The following is an 18,698-nucleotide window of genomic DNA, read 5'->3' as shown; positions in this document are numbered from 1 at the left end:
ACGTGGAAGAAAGGGCTGCAAAGGTTAATTTGCTCAAAAGCCAATGACACTGAAGCTTCAGGCCTCTGTTGAGACATGAGCTGCCAAGGCCCTAGGCCTCATGTTAGGGCTCTCTTGTTGTATACACATCTTTGTAAGGATTGGTCTACAGTATAAGCTGGTATGCCTTGGAGGGCTGCCATCCCCAGGTTGAGTCTTCTCAGAGGGCCCCAGGACCTCCGGGTATACTAGCCAGAGTGGGTTTCAAACTTCTGTCTCTGCATGCACCTCACTCCAACACCTGACACAGGACTTAATCCATTCCACACAAAGACACACATGAGTGGCCGGGAGATGAGTCAGTGGGTAAAGCACTTGCCATGCAAACAGGAGAGACCAAGTTCAGATCCCCAGGACCCATAAATTATCAGTGAACTCTGGATTCACTTAGCAACCTTGCTTCAATATAAAAGAGAGGAGACATCTCCTATGGGCCTGCACATGCTCATGCACACATGAAAAGGTACCTGTGCACATATGTGTCTATACACATGAGAATGCATGCACACATATATCACACAAACACATACAAAGATAAGAGAACATAAAGGTGTTCTCTGTGAAGAGCCTAGGGATCTGGGTCTCCAGTCCTGTGGGTTGTGGGGACTTTGACAGACCCAGGCCAAACCCCAAGGCCTAGGAGGTTCTAGCTTTGTTGTCCCTTCCTCCCTGTGCCACTGCTGAGCCTTGAGCCCACTGCCCCTTGCTGGCTCCAAAGAAGGCCTCAGCTCTGCTAGCCCTGATGCTTGGGGCTGTTGGGAGGTAACCTGTCGCCACATCCACAGCCTGAGGACTCTGCTCTGCCCAGAGCCACAAGGCATGCTCCTGAGAGGACTCTGTTCAAGCTGGTGGGACCTCATGCTTCATGGCCTCTAAACAGAAGTCCATCCATGGCCCAGAGTGGACCTGAGAGAGACGGAGGCCAGGCACAAGTTGGGACAGGTGCTTCTGATCGAGAAGGATGCTCCCAAGTCTGTTACATACTCAGATATCCTTGACATAAGGCACAGAGCAGCTTCCAAACACTTCACCTGGGGCTGAACTGCCTGGCAGCCAAGGAGGACAGACAGCAGGGACAAGGGACAAGCAGATACTGTCGGCATCGAATGACTTCTGAGGGGCTGAATCAGGCTGCCCAACCATCCAGTATCCCTACCATATGATCTACCCACCATGCCACACAGGCGGGGTGGGCCTGCTGCATGGTAGCCAAAGCACCCAGGGGTCCTGGGATCCCCTTGTGTCTGGCTAAGGTCTTGCCAGGCATTATGACCTGTCTCATAGGAGGGACCTAAGCAAGTGAGAAACATAGCCCAGCCTTGTCACCTGTAGGACTCAAACACAGGAGAATATTTATTCTCTTCTCCAGAATTGTGCAAAGCCAAAAGATAACTGGACTTATCCAGAGAGAGGCAGTGTGGGGCTTCTGAGGAAAGAGCTGCATCCCCTGGGCTTGCTTGGCGGGGAGTAAGCCAGGGACTTGCAGGACCCTGTGGGTCCCCTGCTACAGAACAGAGAGAAAAATGGACAACTCAAAACATGAGGTGGAAGGCCCACTTCACAGAGGACATGAGGGTGGCTCCCCTGGGCTTCGGATGCCACATGAGGCAGGAGGTTTCTGACCTTTGCGGGGCTGACTCAAATTCTGGGGTGATGTAGAAGAGCTAGACTGTGCTGGAGAGGCTGACCAGGGCCTCAGCAAGGACACTGAGGAACGGGGCCTCAGGGAGGTAGAGCAGTTGGCGTCCACAACCCTGGAGGCTGATGCCCCCAGTGAAAGCATGGAGACGGAGGAAGGCGTGGCAGCAGGTGTGCTGCTGGCTCCCACGTCCGGGAAGATCTGACCCCGGATAGACTCCAGCTCACTCCGGATATCACTAGCCACCCAGCGGATGTGCCGGCCCTGCTGGTCCAGGACCTTATGCATCAGGAAGTCAGGATGACTGACTGGCTTAAGGTCAGTGAAACACAAGCTTTGGTAGACCTGAGGGGAGATCTGGGAACAGAACAGGAGGTAAGCGCCTGCTGGAGCCGGTGGTACCAGAGACCAAGAACAAGCTTGCATCAAGGGAGAGCCCTCGAGTCTTCCCATGCCGTGTAAATCTCTAGCACTGTAGCTGCTCCACAAGACCACAGCTGTGGAGCCCACGAGCCCTGAACAGCCCCACCTTCCCACTCTTTCCTCCCTACACTTGTCTGTGAGGTGAGCCTGGCACCAGAACTCTTCTGCTCTGAAGCCTGAGCTGGACCTCAAGTGTGGCCCGGTACAGGAAGTCCCTGGATATACCTCAGGGCTCCCATTAGCACTCCCCAAGTTGGCCTCTGAGGAGCCTCCAGAACCCTCTCAAACTAACCGCCCCAGTAGGGATATAGCCTTTGGCATCATGGGAGCTCCCATAATGCCCTAAGGCAGATAGGAAGGAGAAGCTGGGCCAGGCAAGAGACAGCATGGAGTCTGACTGGCTTTTTTAAGTCCCTGGTTCCCCTTTCTACACCTAAGGGGAGTCACCCACTCCATGTATCCCCCTCTTGTGCACAGGGTACCCACTCACCTCACATCTACTCTTGATCACCTACACTCATGGGAACGGGGTCAGTTAATCTGCTAATGGTTAACAAAGACTATAATGGTGCCCTGGGAGCTACAAACAGGAAAGGCCAGAGGAGGGCCACCCCTCCACAAGTCCAGGGCCTGTTTCCCAGAGACAAGGCTTCTGCTGATGGAAAACATGCCAGCCTGACCAGTTTATGCTAGAAACAGAGAACACAGACCATGGGGTCTACTGGTCTCAGATGGCCCCAGCATCTCAGATGCAACCTCACCTGCTGCCTCATCCAGCCATACTGCACTCTGGTGGCCAGGAGGTTGGGGTTCCGCACACGCTCCTTGGGCTTGTAAGCTGCTCCCACAATTTTGCTTGCCTGCTAAGAGTCACAGGTGAGAACAGTAGCCAGAAGCTGGGCCTCCTACCCTCCTCCAACTATCCCCACCTGCTTGTCCTTGGCCCACTGGTTCCAGCTCTCCTCTATGTCTTCCACGGAATGCTCTTTGGTCCATGGGGAGATGAGGGACATCTGGTGCAGCCTGGCTCGTGCCTCGGCTTCCTTCTCTTCTTTCCCGTGCAGGAAAGCCATCAGCACTGCCTGCTCACGCCGCTGGTACACCAGGGCTTCCGCCAGATCCTTGCTGTGAGAGATCTCCTTCACAACATGTGCCTCCCAGCCCTCACCCCGACCCACGCCAGAGGGCCTCCCCTTTCTGGGTCTGGCCCCCTCCAGCCCTTTCCTACCTCCTGCCAGGGCCCAGCACTGAGCAAGCACTGTCTAACATGAGCATGCACTGGCCCAAGATCTGCTGTGTTTTCTTTCATTCAAGCCTGGGCTAGACTTCCCTGGCAAGATACATAAACATCCCCACCCCAGGGAAGCTCTATCTTGCCTTGTTTTATAAACCCCCACAACAAGACTGTCCCTCCAAAAAGGAGAATACCTTGATGGGTACCTGGAAATTACATCCAAATCAACTCCACAGCGTCTCCTGTGAAGCCTTCCTCATTTAATCCAGTCAGGTGCTAACCTCTACACAAACTCTATTCTTGCTGTTCCCAACAACTGTCAGATAGGCCCCAACCATGAGTTTACATGCCCATCTCACCATGTAGACTGGCTTCTCTACATTGTATGGTGGTGACAGGTGGAACCCAAGGCCTTGTTACTAGAGGCACTGACTCATATCTCCAGCCATCAGTTTTAAAAAAAAGAATTCAAATTAAATTTTTAAAAAGACTCAGAAAAAAAGAAAAAGAAAAACGGATTTTCTTTCTTTGAGACAGGGTCTCTCTCTAAGCAGCTTTGGCTATCCTGGAACTCACTGTGTAGACCAGGCTGGCCTTGAACTAACAGAGATCCACCTGCCTCTGCTTTCTGACTGCTGGGATTAAAGGTGTGGGCCACCATGCTCAGAAATAATAAAATATTTTTGAAGGAACTCAAATCATTTGAAATTTAAGGAATTGGATGGAGTAGGTGATGTGGGTGGGAAGGAACCCAGAGGAAAAACAAGAGCTGGAGGAAAGCCCTCTCTCTCCCGGGCATCACTCAGCATCTGCTCAGGACCACCACCTTGGGTACCGGCATGGGCAGCACCCAGACACATGGTAAAAAACCTCTGCAGGTGCCACTGCCACCTGCAGGTCTCAAGCTAACTTAGGAGCAGGGCTCTTCCTGACTGCTCGCCCTTGCCGCTGAGATGGTTAAATAAGGCCACAGGTTGCTTGCAGATCCTAAGCATCTCACCCCACCCCAGTGAGAGACTTCTGGGAGCCAGGGAGTCCCGTGTGGCTATAGTAACGCACTGCAGCTCCAAGAAGGATTTCTTGAGGGTGATGCCGGTGAGGTCAGACTTCTCCTCTAAAGTTGCTGCCTGCTCCTGATCATCGATCATCTTGGCCTCCTGCAGTCTCTTCCAAAGATTCAGGCCGAATGTTCCTGCAATACAACCAGACCCTGTTCAGATCCAGGGTTCCTGAACTCACTTTTTCTGTCCCTCCACTCCAAGAGGTAGTGAGTGGCCCTCTGCTCCACCCCACCCACTCACCCAAACACACAGTGCCTGCCATGTGCCAGGCATTATACTGGCCACACAACAAATATCTAGATTTGCCAGGCTCCATCCTTGCAGGTACTTGGAGCTTAAGCCTAAAGCACCCCGTACCATGTGTAGACTGGAATGGGAAGAATACTGTGATGAGGGTCCAGTGACCCCCATTCAGGCTCCCAGAAGCTCATGTGTGAAATGACAAGGGCATAAAATGGCTGGGAATCTATCTAGGTGAGATCTGGGGTGGAGCAGAAGACAGAGAAATCAGTCCTGCTCTGGTCCTGGCATGGATGACCTGAATTCAGCCTCAGAACTGATGTGGTATAGAGAGAACCAATTTCTGTGAATCCTGACCTCCACATGTGTGTGTGTGTGTGTGTGGTGGCACAGGCATGCCATGCCATGTGTGAAACCACCTCTCCCTCCTTCCCTCCCTCCCTCCCTCCCTCCCTCTCTCTCTCTCTCTCTCTCTCTCTCTCACACACACACACACACACACACACACACACACACACTAAATAGATTAATTAATTAATACAGGCCATTCTCCTGTTATGGAATTATAAAATTATGAGAAAGAAAAGATACAGGTTGTAAAATGCCATTTTGGAGAAATTACCCAAAGAGCTCCAGCAGCCAATAAGAGAGCAAGTAAAGTGACAAGAAGGGAATTCGGTGACTATGACAACAGGGATGACACACAAGGCAAACTGCGCAATCTCATGGCTATGTGGTGTCTAAAATAGGCAGGCTCACAGACAGAAAGCAGAGACCAGGATGGAGAGGAAGGGAGACACTGCAGGATAGCAGAGTTCAGGGATCTCAGTACGTGTAGCTAACTTAGCAAAGTGCTGGGAAAAAGAGTTTTTATACTTGGCTGGTGAAAGAACGGAAATTTGGAACCCTTCAAAAGACCACGGGGCAACATCGACTGAATCTGAGGAGAAAACATATATATCGTTGATTAAGAATAATCTCTAGATACATACAAAATAGGAATGTGTGTATTTGTTTATTTAAAAATGTTACAAGAGTGTTTCGAGGAGCATATAGTATTATTCTCAATCATGTAAAATAGCTAGAGAAAGTAACATGGGTTAAGCATGGTATTTGCTGTGGATAAACTTCACAGCTAGACTGTTTAGAGAAAGGAAACAGAAACAAAGAAGAGCTCATCACATGATCCCATATGTACAAAGTGAAGAAACAATCGAAGCTTAGAAACCAGACCAGGGATAGTGACCCCCAACCTGGGACCTAGCACTGCTGAAGACAAGAAAGAAGATTGAGAATCCGAGGCTAGCCTGGGCTATCATAGTGAAATGCTGTCATTAAAAAAATAAGCAAACAAACAATACAGGGTCCAGGGAGATGCCTCAGCTGGTAAAGTGTCTGCTACAGAAGCCTGAAGACTAGTTCACACTGCCACCACTCATACTGAAAGCCAGGACATCATGCACACCTCCATACTGGGGCATGGAGACAGATGAATCCCTGAACTCACTGTTCAGTCAGCCTAACCAAATCAGTGAGAGACCATGTATCAAAAACTAAGGTGGAGAGTGACTGAAGAAGACACAATGTTGACCTCTGGCCTACACAAGTGAGTGCACGCATGCACATGTACCCACAAACACATGTGCATACACCTATACAAACCTGTATATACGCCACACCTACACATATACAGAAAAAGAAAAATGTGTCAGGGCCTGGGAAGCTGGCTCAGTGGGTGAAGGTACTTGCCACCAAGCCTGCCAATCTAAGTTCCATTCCAGGGACACAGCAGGAGGAGAGAACCACCACCCACAGCTGTCCTCTGACCTGTGTGTGCATTCTATGGCAGGTGCCTCCCTCAATAAAGGAATAATTGCAACACAAACACATAGCAGCCAAGGTAGGGGTGTCTGCTTCCCAATGTGGTCTGTACAGACAGATGAATGTACACTCTGGAAATTCAAAGTGGGACACTTGGAGTTTCTGAGCTTGTCTGTATAACACCAGGACAGAAAAGAACAGAGCTTACCAGATAACCAAATTTTCTAATACTCACCAAGACAAGTAAAGCTGGGTGGACGAGTAAATACATGGAAAGACAGTTGATGGATAGTGTGCAACCAGACAAATTCACATTTTGCAAGGTTCTCCGAGAAGCTGCAAGTGCCTTCTCCCCTCAGGCAGGCTGTCAGGGTAATGCCAGGGTGTGTACCCTCAGGGACAGGGACAGGAAAAGCCATGTCTCAGCCATACCCATACCTACAACATCACCAGAGAGTTTCCAAGCCTTGACATCCCCATCCTCACTGCCACTGACAACCAGCTGGAAGATGTCCACATACAGGAGATCTGCCACACTCTCCAGGTGGCTACGCCAGGTAACCAGAAGTGGTGGGGGAACCAGAGAAATGGTCTGGCCATCCACAACCTGTAGAGGGCAGTAGAGAATGACTTAGATCATGCTGTCACTCATACTTGTTAGCAGTTACCTATGACCCAGAGCAGCAGAGTCCAGGGAAGGGTACCTGGGCATCAGCCAATGGACTACCTGTTGTAGCTGACCTTTGGTAGGTCTCAAGCACTTCTCTGGCCTCATGGGCCCCTTTGTTAAAATCATCAGAATCATTCTCCATTTGCCTCTACACAGATTATCTCATTGGAACCCCACAACCTTATATGCCATAGAGCATGTTCACCACTTAACTGAAAAGACAGAATCAAAGATATTCAGAAATCAGCCCAAAGCCACAGAACTGGAAAGTAATGGGACAAGAACATAAGCACATATATCTTCTAACTCAGCTGAGTACTGGAAAAACAGACGTTAAGAGGTAGCTGCTGACACATCACACTAGGAAAAAACATTACACTGTGAGGGAAAAGAACTCTATATAACTGGGAAATGACCAGGACCGTGTGTGTGTGTGTGTGTGTGTGTGTGTGTGTGTGTGTGTGTGTGTGTGTGTGATGTACACATGTATATGCATGTTGCCTGTGTTTGGCCCACGTGTATACATGTGCACATGCATATATATGATGCAGGTGGAGGCATGAAGTTGACCTCAGGTATCCTCCTTGATCTCTCAGGATCTCTTGTTGAACCCAGAGTTTGCTAATCCCAAGTGGCCTAGCTAGCCAGCTTGCCCCAGGGATCCCCAGTCTCTGACCCATGCCATGCCTGCCTAGCTGTTACATGGGTTCTGGGATTCAAACTCCAGTCCACACACTTGGGCTGTCTCCCCAGCCCCAACCATTTTAAGATCAAACAAGATGGAGGAAGGAATGTTTATTCTGCTACAGTGAGGAATAGTAAGTAGACAGTTAGACTGCTGCAAACAATCCAATAGTGAAAGACAGCAGCGAGTTCAGAAACCATCCTAAGAGTGGATAAGAACAGTGTCAGGAGGTGTGGCTCAAACACAAACACAGAGGGTTGTCAAAAGAAAACCAACCATTATCACATCCGAAACTAAAATAAACACTAAGAGGTTTGATTTTTTTTATTTGTTTTGGTGTGGGGGCATTGTTTGGTTTGGTTGGTTGGTCTTTTGGTTTTGGCTTTAGGTTTTGAGGGGTAAGGTCTCCTGAGGCCTATGCTGGCATCAAAGTTACTATCAAAGTAATCCTGACCTCACAGAAAACTCTTAGAAGAGTTTTGCAGAACTATCATTTGTGTTTTCAATATTCAGCATTCGTGCCTCAGCATCCCTCTGTGAGATAGCGTATTGCTAACTCATCCCTTTACCTGCTCTATTCAGATGGCCCATGTCTCCAGATTTTCTATCTCTTACTGAGTCGGTTTCATGTCTTCCTCAGATTTTGACCACTTCCTTTTTTACAGTAAAAAACTAGAGCTGGACAGTGGTGGTGCACACCTTTAGTTCCAGCACTCAGGAGGTAAAGGCAGGTGGATTTCTGTGAGTTCCAGGACAGCCAGCTCTACAGAGTGAGTTCTAGGAGAGCCAGGGCTACACAGTGGAACCCTGTCTTGAAAACCCAGATAGATAGATAGATAGATAGATAGATAGATAGATAGATAGATAGATAGATAGATAGATAGATAGGTAGGTAGGTAGGTAGGTAGGTAGGTAGGTAGATAGATAGATAGATAGATAGATAGATAGATAGATAGATAGATAGATAGATAGATAAAAGAAAGGCTGTCATTTGTCATAAAAGTCAAGTGCCATATAACCTCATATATGATGGGGTATTAGTAAAAGGATTCTATGTATGTAGAATTTTGAAAAATGTACATGTATACTTATACATATACACATAAGTGCATTAATATATGACATGAAAACAACAGAAGGAGGACTTTGGTATAAAAGAAGGAAACCAGCAATTGGGGTAGGGAGGACAGATGAGAGGGTTAATGATGTGCAATATCAATAGGAAAAGAGGATACAAAGTTTCAGTTGGACAGAAGAAATAAGTTTTGAAATTCATTGTATAAGGCCAATAACGAAATGCTGCATGCTTAAAATAGCCAAGACTAGCCGGGAGTTGGTGGTGCACACCTTTAATCGCAGCACTCGGGAGGCAGAGGCAGGCAGATTTCTGTGAGTTCGAGGCCAGCATGGTCTCCAGGACAGCCTCCAAAACAATACAGAGAAACCCTGTCTCGAAAAAAACAAAACAAAAAAGCCAAGACTATAATCAATAATATACTCTTCAAAATAACCAAGAGTAAATTTCAAATGTCTTATCACAAAAAAAGCAAGCAAGGTGATGAATACGTTAATTAACTGTCATTCTCCTTTGTAAATACATTACACTGTATCCTATAAATGTGTATAATTTTTATTTTAAGATAAAATAATATTAATAAAAATTTCAAGTGAAAAGAGAATTTGATGATGATCTACTTATGCAAAACACAATCTCTTTTAAATGCCCCATCATAGTCAGGCATTGGTAGTGCACGCCTTTAATCCCAGCACTCGGGAGGTAGAGGCAGGCGGATCTCTGTGAGTTCAAGGCCAGCCTGGTCTACAGAGTGAGTTCCAGGACAGCCTCCAAAACAATACAGAGAAACCCTGTCTCGAAAAACCAAAAATAAAAAAATAAAAAATAAATAAAAATAAAAAATAAATGTCTCATCATAATGCACACTGAGCATGTTCTGAAGTTAACAGATTTGGTTTTAATCTCAAACCCAGTGCCAGCAGCTCCATAGGTTTAGATGTGAATGCTGGCACCTCCGTTCCAACCCCCTTATCTGCAAGGTATCACTCCCCAGAGTCTCTAAGGAGACCAAGGGCACATGGCACTTAACCACAGACAGAAACACAGCACACAGTAAGCAAACATCAGTCACTATTGTCATGGTTGTGTTAACATCAGATATTCCTCAAGTACTGAATCCATGAGGGGCCAATTCTCAGCATACATGGATGCAGTGCAATTTCTTCATGCTAAAACTAGTGATCTGAGCATGACATACTTTCTCAGAGAGTCAAAAGGCATGAAGTGCAGACCTGTAAACACAGAGCTGGGAGGCTGAGGCAAGAGGGTGGTGACTTTGAGGCAGCTTGGGATACATAGATAGACCTCATCTCAAAAATACTGATGGTTGCAGATGAATAGCAAAATTGCAAATATATAGAACCCTTTGACATTGGACCCCATCTTTGGGAATGTGTCCTTCAGACATGCTAACACACATTTGAAATAGCACTCACCACTAAGATTAACTTTCAAGATTAAAGCAAAGCAATTTTCCCCTTGAGAGGGATTGTATTAATACCATAGCCTATGGCTTGCTATACAGCGCTAGAAAGATTCCTAAAATGCATTATGAAGTGAAAAAATCAAGGAAGTGCTGCCACCATACCTTCAGGTAAAAATAACTGTCCACATGCACACTAGCATAAATCAACACCAGAATAGCCAGAAGTCACTAACAGTGACCTCTTAGGGAAGAATTGTGCTTCACAAGGGGCTAGGGCCTCTCTACATTGCCTGGGCACTCTTAAAACTTTCATATATGTAAAATGAACACATAAAAAGTCATATGCATAATAAATGTATTTAAACATAAATACACAAACTAAACACAAATGTGTAATCAGACCATATAATAAGGCATATTACTGTCAGCCATGACAACACCTCAAGATTTCACTCCCCACCCCAACAAGAGTTACCACTTCTAAGAGGTAGGCTTAATTTTTCTGCTGTTATGATCCATATAAACAGCACACAATGTACACACTCTGGGTCTGACTTGGCTCCGTTTTCTGAAGAGTCACTGATTTTGTGAGTAGACGTGATCTGTGCTGCTCTGTGTATGAAACCCACAGTGTGGGTCCAGCCCACGCTGCTGAGTGTGTGGTGTTTTCAGTGTGGAGTCATTATCTCTCAGCCTTCTTCCTGTGTTTTACGTGAACTTCTGAGTGTAGCCCTGGAGTGGAACTGCTAGGTGGAAAGACGGGTTAGGCAGCTCTTGTCAAAGTGTCTATGCTAATTGCCAAGGCCTGCCCACTTGGTCTGCGTCCCTGCAGACTTTGACTTGTGCCTTTTTGGTTTCAGTCACCTGAGTGAGGATGTAGTGGCATCACTCTCACTTCCACTTATTTTTTTCCAAGTAACTAAAGAAAAGACACTTGATTTCGTGAGGCCCTGGGGCAAACACCAAGTACTTTGAACCATGTATAAGCATTGACTACTCGAAAGAGTATATAGTATTTCCACTTTAAACTCATGACTCGAGGGTCCTCACTGCAAAGATCAGCATGTGGGAAGGGGACGGTGAGAACATATCTGTGTGTACATGTGTGATGAATTCCTGCAGGCTTACTTGGTCCTCGTCACCTGTAGTAAGGATGACATCTGACTAACAGATTTTTCCATACAGGCCAGACACCATGAAGGGAGCATGAAGACTCATAATGTCCATGAAAAATCAGTCCTGGATCCTTAACAGAACTTTCCCAAGCAACCCTCCCGCCATCTTCCTACCTCCTTCTCCTTCTGGGGGATGTAGTTCAGGGTGCGGACCTGGAGTTGTCTAGGAATTAAGAACCGGAACTTATTCTCCCCTTCAGTAGAGATCTTGATCCCACTGGGTTGGAGTGGTCTCTGGCCAACAAATAAGCAGTAATCCTTGATGTCCCAGATCTAGGTACAAAGTGTGCGTTAGTGGCCCTGGCCCCAACCCCAGAGCACACTGTGGGTCCCCCCCACACTGTTCTGTTGAGCTTTAGGAGTGATTCATCCCACCTCTGTGGTAATTAACTACTCACTACAGAGGGGCTACATAGATATGATAAGATAAAAGGGTAGCTTATTGAATCTACTTTTAAAAAGCAACCACTAGTTTTAAGTAGTTTACATTGGATTGGACTTCTTCTGTACATTGTATACAAATATTGTATATTGATACAAATTTAAGATTAATTTTGTTAAAACATGCTGTACATATATTTCTAATTTTGTTCAAGGTATTGTACCTATACAGTTCATTTAACAATGTAAGGCAAATTTCTAGTCCTTGAAAGTTATTATTACCAGCTATATAGGATAATAAGGAAATGTAAGTTAGTAATTAGTCACCTACTACAATCAAACTTGTAGTCACATTAGGTATGTTTTCAAGGTCAAACCGAGATATATTTTAGAAAGACAGGTCATCTTCAAATACTTTCAGAGATCTACAGAATATGGCATTTAAGATGTTTTAATAGCATAGGTTCTTTTTTATGACAGTGAGAAGTCTGCTCCTGGCAATACCAATCTACTTCAGAGAAGATGATGGGAATCAAAGAAACTCCACATGAAGTTTACCTTCTTTGTGGCACAGGTAAGCCAATGGGCAAGAAAGTGCCCTTGCCTCAACTGCTGACAGTGTGCTGTCCAAATTGGACAAATAGAACACCAAAAAGAGTGACTGAAAACCTTGCCAAAACAAAGCGAGACAGTCCTTCAGAATATCCTGCTTTACAGAAATGTCTGTCAGATATGCTAGGCCTGTAGGCCAAAGATGGATGCCCCAACATTGCAGAGGAACCTTGGATGACTGTCCAGGCAGTCAGCTGTTTCTGTCATTTCTCACAATTTTTGGAAGTTGTTTGCTTGCACTTCCTGTTTACTCAGTTAATATTATTTCTTTCTTAGGTCTCTGAGGGAGTTGAAGACTAGATAGTATAATTATAATTTTTATTATTTACCAGACTCAGAAAATAAACACACTAGGGAAATATAAAGTGTAAGGGTTGAGAGACATTAAAAGATAATTTGATAATGCAAATTAGAATAGAAAGAAAATTAGGTACAAGACTTTGAACTCACAAAAATAGGATAGTCAAGTATTTTCTCTAAATTTATCAAATGCAATAGGTCTAGACAGTGTTGCTACTTATTGCCTGTATATATTGTATATACTTATTGTACTTATTGTATATAGTTTTTCTTATGTTAGTTGTAGTCTTTCTTTTTGTATTAAACACAAAACGGGGGAATTGTGATATATTGTTTATGATTTAATAAAGCTACTGGAGATCAAAATGTAAAGCTAGCCACAAGCCATAGAGGCCAGGCAGTGGTGTTACACACCTTTAATCCCAGGACTCTGGAGACAAAGGCAGATGGTTCTGAGTTAGTTCAAGGCCACACTGAGCTACACAAAATTGATCCAGTCTAAAGAGAAACAACTCACACAAAGGTGATCTCAGCACTTGAGATCACATGCCTTTAATCTCAGCACTAGGGAGGTAGAGACAGGAGAGAAATGACTGAGCAGAGAGAAGTATATAAGGGAGAAGCAAAGTCAGTCTCAGATTTATCCTCCAGCCACGCTGAGGACAGGACAGCCCTTTCAGCCTGAAGTAGAGGTAAGAGCTGTGACCAGCTACTTTGCTTTTCTGATCTTCAGCTTGAAGCATGGACCCCAAAATCAGTCTCTGGGCTTATATTTTTCATGTTACAGGGCCATAGGGTCTTCTAAGCCAGACTCTTGGTTAGCAGGCAGAGGGCTTTTGAGTGGCTTAGATAGACAAGGCACTCATGCCTCATGTCTCACCAAGGAGCACAAAATCAACTATGAGACAGCTTTTCACAGATGAGACATGGCTGGCAGGTGTGGGAGCTGTGGGGTCTACTGGGAAGGGAACATCTTGGACAGACCCTTTCAACAAGCCCTGTTTCATTTCAATGACCATGGTGGATCAGAAGACTCCTAAGTAACTTTCCTTGCCCCTGCCGCCTTCTCCAGTGAAACCAGGACCCCATGGAACAGGAGGCAGACCAGGGCCACAGGCAGCACAGAGATGGCCAAAAGCGGGACTGTCCCATTCCTTCCTCACCTTGATATTTCCTGTACTGTCCCCTGTGATGAGGATCCAGTCGTTTTCATCAGTGGTCATGGCACCCACAACAATATTCCCATTCTCTTCAAGATCCACAGGGAACTTCCCCAGCAGACCTCCATTCCCATGGATGGACCAGGCGTAGATGAAGCCATCGATGCAGCTGCTCAGCAAGGCTGCTGTGTGTGGCAGGCGAGGCCTGGTCTGTAGAAAAATGATCTGCACAAGAGGGGTGGACCTAGCTCAGCAGTGGCTTTCTCTGGCTACCGTTACACATTACTAATGGACACAGACAAGTCACCACACCCAACTGATGCCCAGTCTCCCAAGATGCTCCTTGATTCCCGGCAAGAGCTGAGGGTCTGTGAGCTATGTGAAGGCAGTGTCTTTTTGCTGCTGTTAATTACTGCCCTCGGTACCATCGTATGTAGAAGCAGACACATAAGTTTGCCTTACTCATTTCAAGCTCCCCAAGTCCTATTACACTATCAATGTGACATGGAGAACTAACACATTCTTTCTTAAACGTATTTACAGCAAAATGACCATGTGAATGTCAGAGGACAAGCACACTTACCCACTAAGCCATCTCACCAGCCCAGAACCTTGAACTTTTTATCTGACCTCAGAAACCAGCAATATCTTCTTACTATAGTGGAAACTTTATTAAACCATCCAATGAGATGCCTAATTAAGGGTTAGTTTCTAGCTGGACATGGTGGCACATCCCTTTAATCCCAGCACTTGGGAGACAGACGCAGGCAGATCTCTATGAGTTTAAGGTCAGCCTGATCTACATAGTGAGTTTCAGGACAATCAGAGCTATATAATGAGACCCTATCTCAAAAAAAATTAGTTTCTAAAAAGAAGGTAGTTGCTATTACTATTCCAAGCTGGTCTTTTTTATTACAAATGGTTTATTCTTTGACAATTTCGTACATGAATATAGTGTATTTTGATCACATTCATACATACCCAAATCCCTCTCTCTTACACTCCTCCCACTTTTTCTACTTCCCAACACACCTCCCTCCTACTTTTACACTTTTTTAAGATAGCCCACTGAAGCCAGATGTGGTGGCACACACTCGCAGGAGGCAGAGGCAGGCAGATCACTGAGTTTGAAGCCACCCTAGTCTACCTAGTGAATTCCAGGCCAGTCAGGGCTATAGAGAAATGCTGCCTTGGAAAAAAAAAGGTGCGTGGGGGGGGCATTCAATTGAACTAAGGTTGTTTGCATGTCCATGGGTGTGAGGTTATTTACAGGCCAGCTCCAAAAGTATCCTGCTGTCTAGAAGTCCTAAACAAGATGCTCAGTCCTCGTCCCATTGGTCCAGGTGCCAGAATCAAAAGACACAGAAGTCCTTTCGACCCTGAATCTGAGGGCAATGGTGAATTCTACTCAACATTTAAGGAACTAGCAATACCAGTCCTTCTCAAACTTCACAGAAGAGGAGGAGGAGGAGGAGGAAGAGGAGAAGGAAGAAGAAGAGGAGGAAGAAGAAGAGGAGGAAGAGGGAGAGGAGGAGGCAAGAATGCTTCCAAATGCACTCTATGAAGCCAGTATTACTCTGATACCAACACTAGAAAAAAAAAAAACTCCACAAGAAAACTACAACCAGATAGCTTTGGTGAACACTAATTTTAAAAAAAAACCCTCAACAACATATTAGCAAACTAAATTCAGCAGCATATTAAAAGGGTAATATACCATGACCAGATGAGATTTATCCCTGAAATTAAAGCATAGCATCCTGGGGTAGAGCTCAGTGGTAGAACACGTGCATAAATGAGGACATGGATTTAGTCAATAAATCAATGTTTTATATTAGCAGAAGAAAGGAAATAACACACACTCATCTTGAAATTAAGGCATAGCATCCTGTGTGACTCATTACACATTGATTCAGAAAAAGCACCTGAAAAATTGACATCCTTTTGTCATGAAAATACTGACCAAACTATGAATGGAAAATAGTTATCTGGAAGGAGGAGGGCATTTTCTTCTATGGTGTGGCCACCAGCAGGGTGGCCTATAAACAGATTCACCCATGTTTCTGTAACCAACCCTAAGGAAACTCACTAGGTGAAAAGTCAAGACATGGAATAAAAAAAATTAAAAACAGTAATTGAACAAAATGGGAAAATGACCAACAAAGTTGCAAGGATCAGCAAAACTCTCTCAATAATAATAATGACCTTAAATGTAAAATAGTCTTGGGCTGGAGAGATGGCTCAGCAGTAAAGAGCACTGACTGTTCTTCCAAAGCTCAGTTCCCAGCATCTACATCAGGTGGGTCAGAGCTGTCTGTAACTCCAGCTCCAGGGGATCAGGAAGATGCCTTTCCTGACCGCCAGAGGCATACACAAGAAGCATACATTCACGAACATACAGTCACATTAATAAGATCATAAAAATGTAAATAGTATTAACTTTCCAATTAAATTAGATTAAAAGCAAGATCCAACTCTTTGTTTGGTTTTGGTCCACAAGAACCATCTCACCAGCAAAGACATGAAGAGACTGAAAGTGAGAGGATGTATGGGACTTTGAAAGAAAATGGTCCCCTAAGGGAGTGGCACTATTAGGATGTGTGACCTTGTTGGAGGAAGTGTGTCACTGTGCAGGCGAACTTTTAGGGTCTCTTTTGCTCAAGCTTCCCTCAGTGTGACTGTTCAGCTGACTTCCTATTGCCTGCAAGATGTAGGACTCTCAGCATCAGCACCACATCTGCTTGCATGCTTCTATGATCCCTACCATAATGATACTGAAACTTTAAGTGAGCCACCCCAATTAAATAAAAGTTGGTATGGTCATGGTGTCCCTTCAAACAACAAAACCTTAACCAAGACAGGATGGAAATCAAGATGCCAAGTACATGGAAACCCAAAACATGCAGGAATGCTAGACTCCCATCTGGTAAGGCAGATTTCAAAACAAAACTAGTAAGAAGAGACAAAATACTTACTTTGAATTATTGTTAAAGGGGATAGTCTATCAAGAAAATACAATTGCAAATATATGTAACAAACACTGGGACACCTAATTTCCATAAAACAAACACTACTGAACATAAGAGACAGATGGGTCTAGATACAATCATAACTCTCAACAGGTAGAGTAGGCAAAAAAATCAACAAAGAAACTTCAGAGTTAATCTAAATCATAGATCAAATGAACATAACAGGCACCTAAAAAATACTTCTCCCAGCTGCTGTGGATTATATTTTAGGACATAAAGCAAATCTTAAGATCAAAAACACTTCTTTTTTATCAAATCATAGTGGAATAAACATACCAGTCAACATCTAGAGAAAGGCTGGGCATGGTGGTACATGCCTCTAATCCCAGCACTCAGGAGACAGACACAGGTGGATGAGTTCAAGGCCAGACTGGTCTACATAGCAAGTTCCAGTCTGTTGGCTATATTTATGCTCTACTGATAGCTTGACATATAGAAGCTTTTGAATTTTACATAATGCCATTTGTCTTGGGCCTAATCCCTGTGCTGTTGGGGTTCTCTTCAGAAAGTTCTTGCTTGTAATAATATATTTTTAAGCCTTTACTTATGTTTCGCTCTACTGGTTTCAACAATCCACTAATGATTTTTAATGTTGATTTTGTATCCTGAAACTTTATTCAAAGTATCAGATCTGTACATTTGGTGGGAAACAGAAAGAGACCTGTAGACATGACTTATGTGCAAGGTTTATTGGGGGTCGTAAGAAAATAAGGGAAGGAAAGAAAGAAGAGATAGAGAGGCAGAGACAGAAGGGGACAGAGAGATACCTCCTCAGAGAAATGACAGAAGAGAGAGGGAAGTGAGTGGAGTTTTCCTCTTAACGGGCCAGAGTACAGACATCTGCCATGCACAGAGGGGTGACACCATGTGCCAGATTTTGAAGGGGCAGGGCCAGGTTTGCCTGGGTTACAACACCTATGCCTCATGGTAAATGACTGGATGCTTCCAGATTAAAATAAAAGAAAAAATTTAAAGTTATGCAAGCTCAGGGATGGAGAGGTGGCTCAACACTGGCTGTTCTTCCAGAGGACCCAGGTTCAATTCCCAGAACCACATGGCAGCTCATAAGTCTCTTCAACTCAAGTTCCAAGGGATCTGGAGTTGATGGTCACACAGACACAACAACAATGAGCAGGAAAAAATAACAATAAATAAGTCATTTTAAAAATTAAAATTTATGCAAGTTGTTAAGGTCTGAGGAAGTGATTTTGGGATTTGTACAAATGAGATTTAGAGATAATGCATATGATGTTAAAACTTTAAAAGTTCAAAGTTTTAACACAGTAATCAATGAGTTTCAGAAAAGCTGTTAATCTAACCTTGGTAAAGCACTGGCTACTTTTTTTTTTTTTTTTTTTTTTTGGTTTTTCGAGACAGGGTTTCTCTGTATTGTTTTGGAGGCTGTCCTGGAACTCTCTCTGTAGACCAGGCTGGTCTCAAACTCACAGAGATCCACCTGCCTCTGCCTCCCACGTGCTGGGATTAAAGGCGTGGGCCACCAATGCCCAGCCTACCCAGCTACATTTTCAGGGAGAAAGAGTATGGGACAGGGTCTCACTCTGTAGACCAGGCTGGCCTCGAACTCACAGAGATCCACCTGCCTCTGCCTCCCAAGTGCTGGGATTAAAGGTGTGTGCCACCAATGCTCAGCTAAGCACTGGCTACTATTATCTTATTCTCAGGCTTGACATTTTCTATTTCCTTGCTGGTTTTCTCACTATAAACTAA

At 44.8% G+C, this 18,698-nt stretch overlaps 1 protein-coding gene across 4 annotated transcripts in view; it reads right to left on the bottom strand.

Moving 5' to 3' along the window:
• Positions 1 to 1,368: 1,368 nt before the first annotated feature.
• The window catches only part of Efcab8 (EF-hand calcium binding domain 8), a 65,923-nt gene continuing 48,593 nt past the window's right edge, over positions 1,369 to 18,698 (bottom strand). For 2 of the 4 annotated variants that reach the window (XM_040746530.1, XM_040746533.1), the window contains 7 exons: positions 13,945 to 14,166; positions 11,603 to 11,761; positions 6,896 to 7,064; positions 4,395 to 4,527; positions 3,031 to 3,226; positions 2,863 to 2,964; positions 1,369 to 2,035 (listed from right to left, as the gene is read on the bottom strand). In XM_040746530.1, coding sequence (XP_040602464.1) covers positions 1,598 to 2,035; positions 2,863 to 2,964; positions 3,031 to 3,226; positions 4,395 to 4,527; positions 6,896 to 7,064; positions 11,603 to 11,761; positions 13,945 to 14,166 — 1,419 coding nt within the window. In that variant the 3' untranslated portion in view covers positions 1,369 to 1,597. The remainder of the gene's footprint in view (positions 2,036 to 2,862; positions 2,965 to 3,030; positions 3,227 to 4,394; positions 4,528 to 6,895; positions 7,065 to 11,602; positions 11,762 to 13,944; positions 14,167 to 18,698) is intronic. The other 2 variants (XM_040746531.1, XM_040746532.1) reach the window with 2 other exon arrangements.

The sequence above is a fragment of the Mesocricetus auratus genome, unplaced genomic scaffold (assembly GCF_017639785.1).
Source record: "Mesocricetus auratus isolate SY011 unplaced genomic scaffold, BCM_Maur_2.0 Super-Scaffold_100004, whole genome shotgun sequence".
Taxonomy (NCBI): domain Eukaryota; kingdom Metazoa; phylum Chordata; class Mammalia; order Rodentia; family Cricetidae; genus Mesocricetus; species Mesocricetus auratus.
Note: the sequence above shows the minus strand (reverse complement) of the source record. Positions and strands in the feature narration are given on the sequence as shown.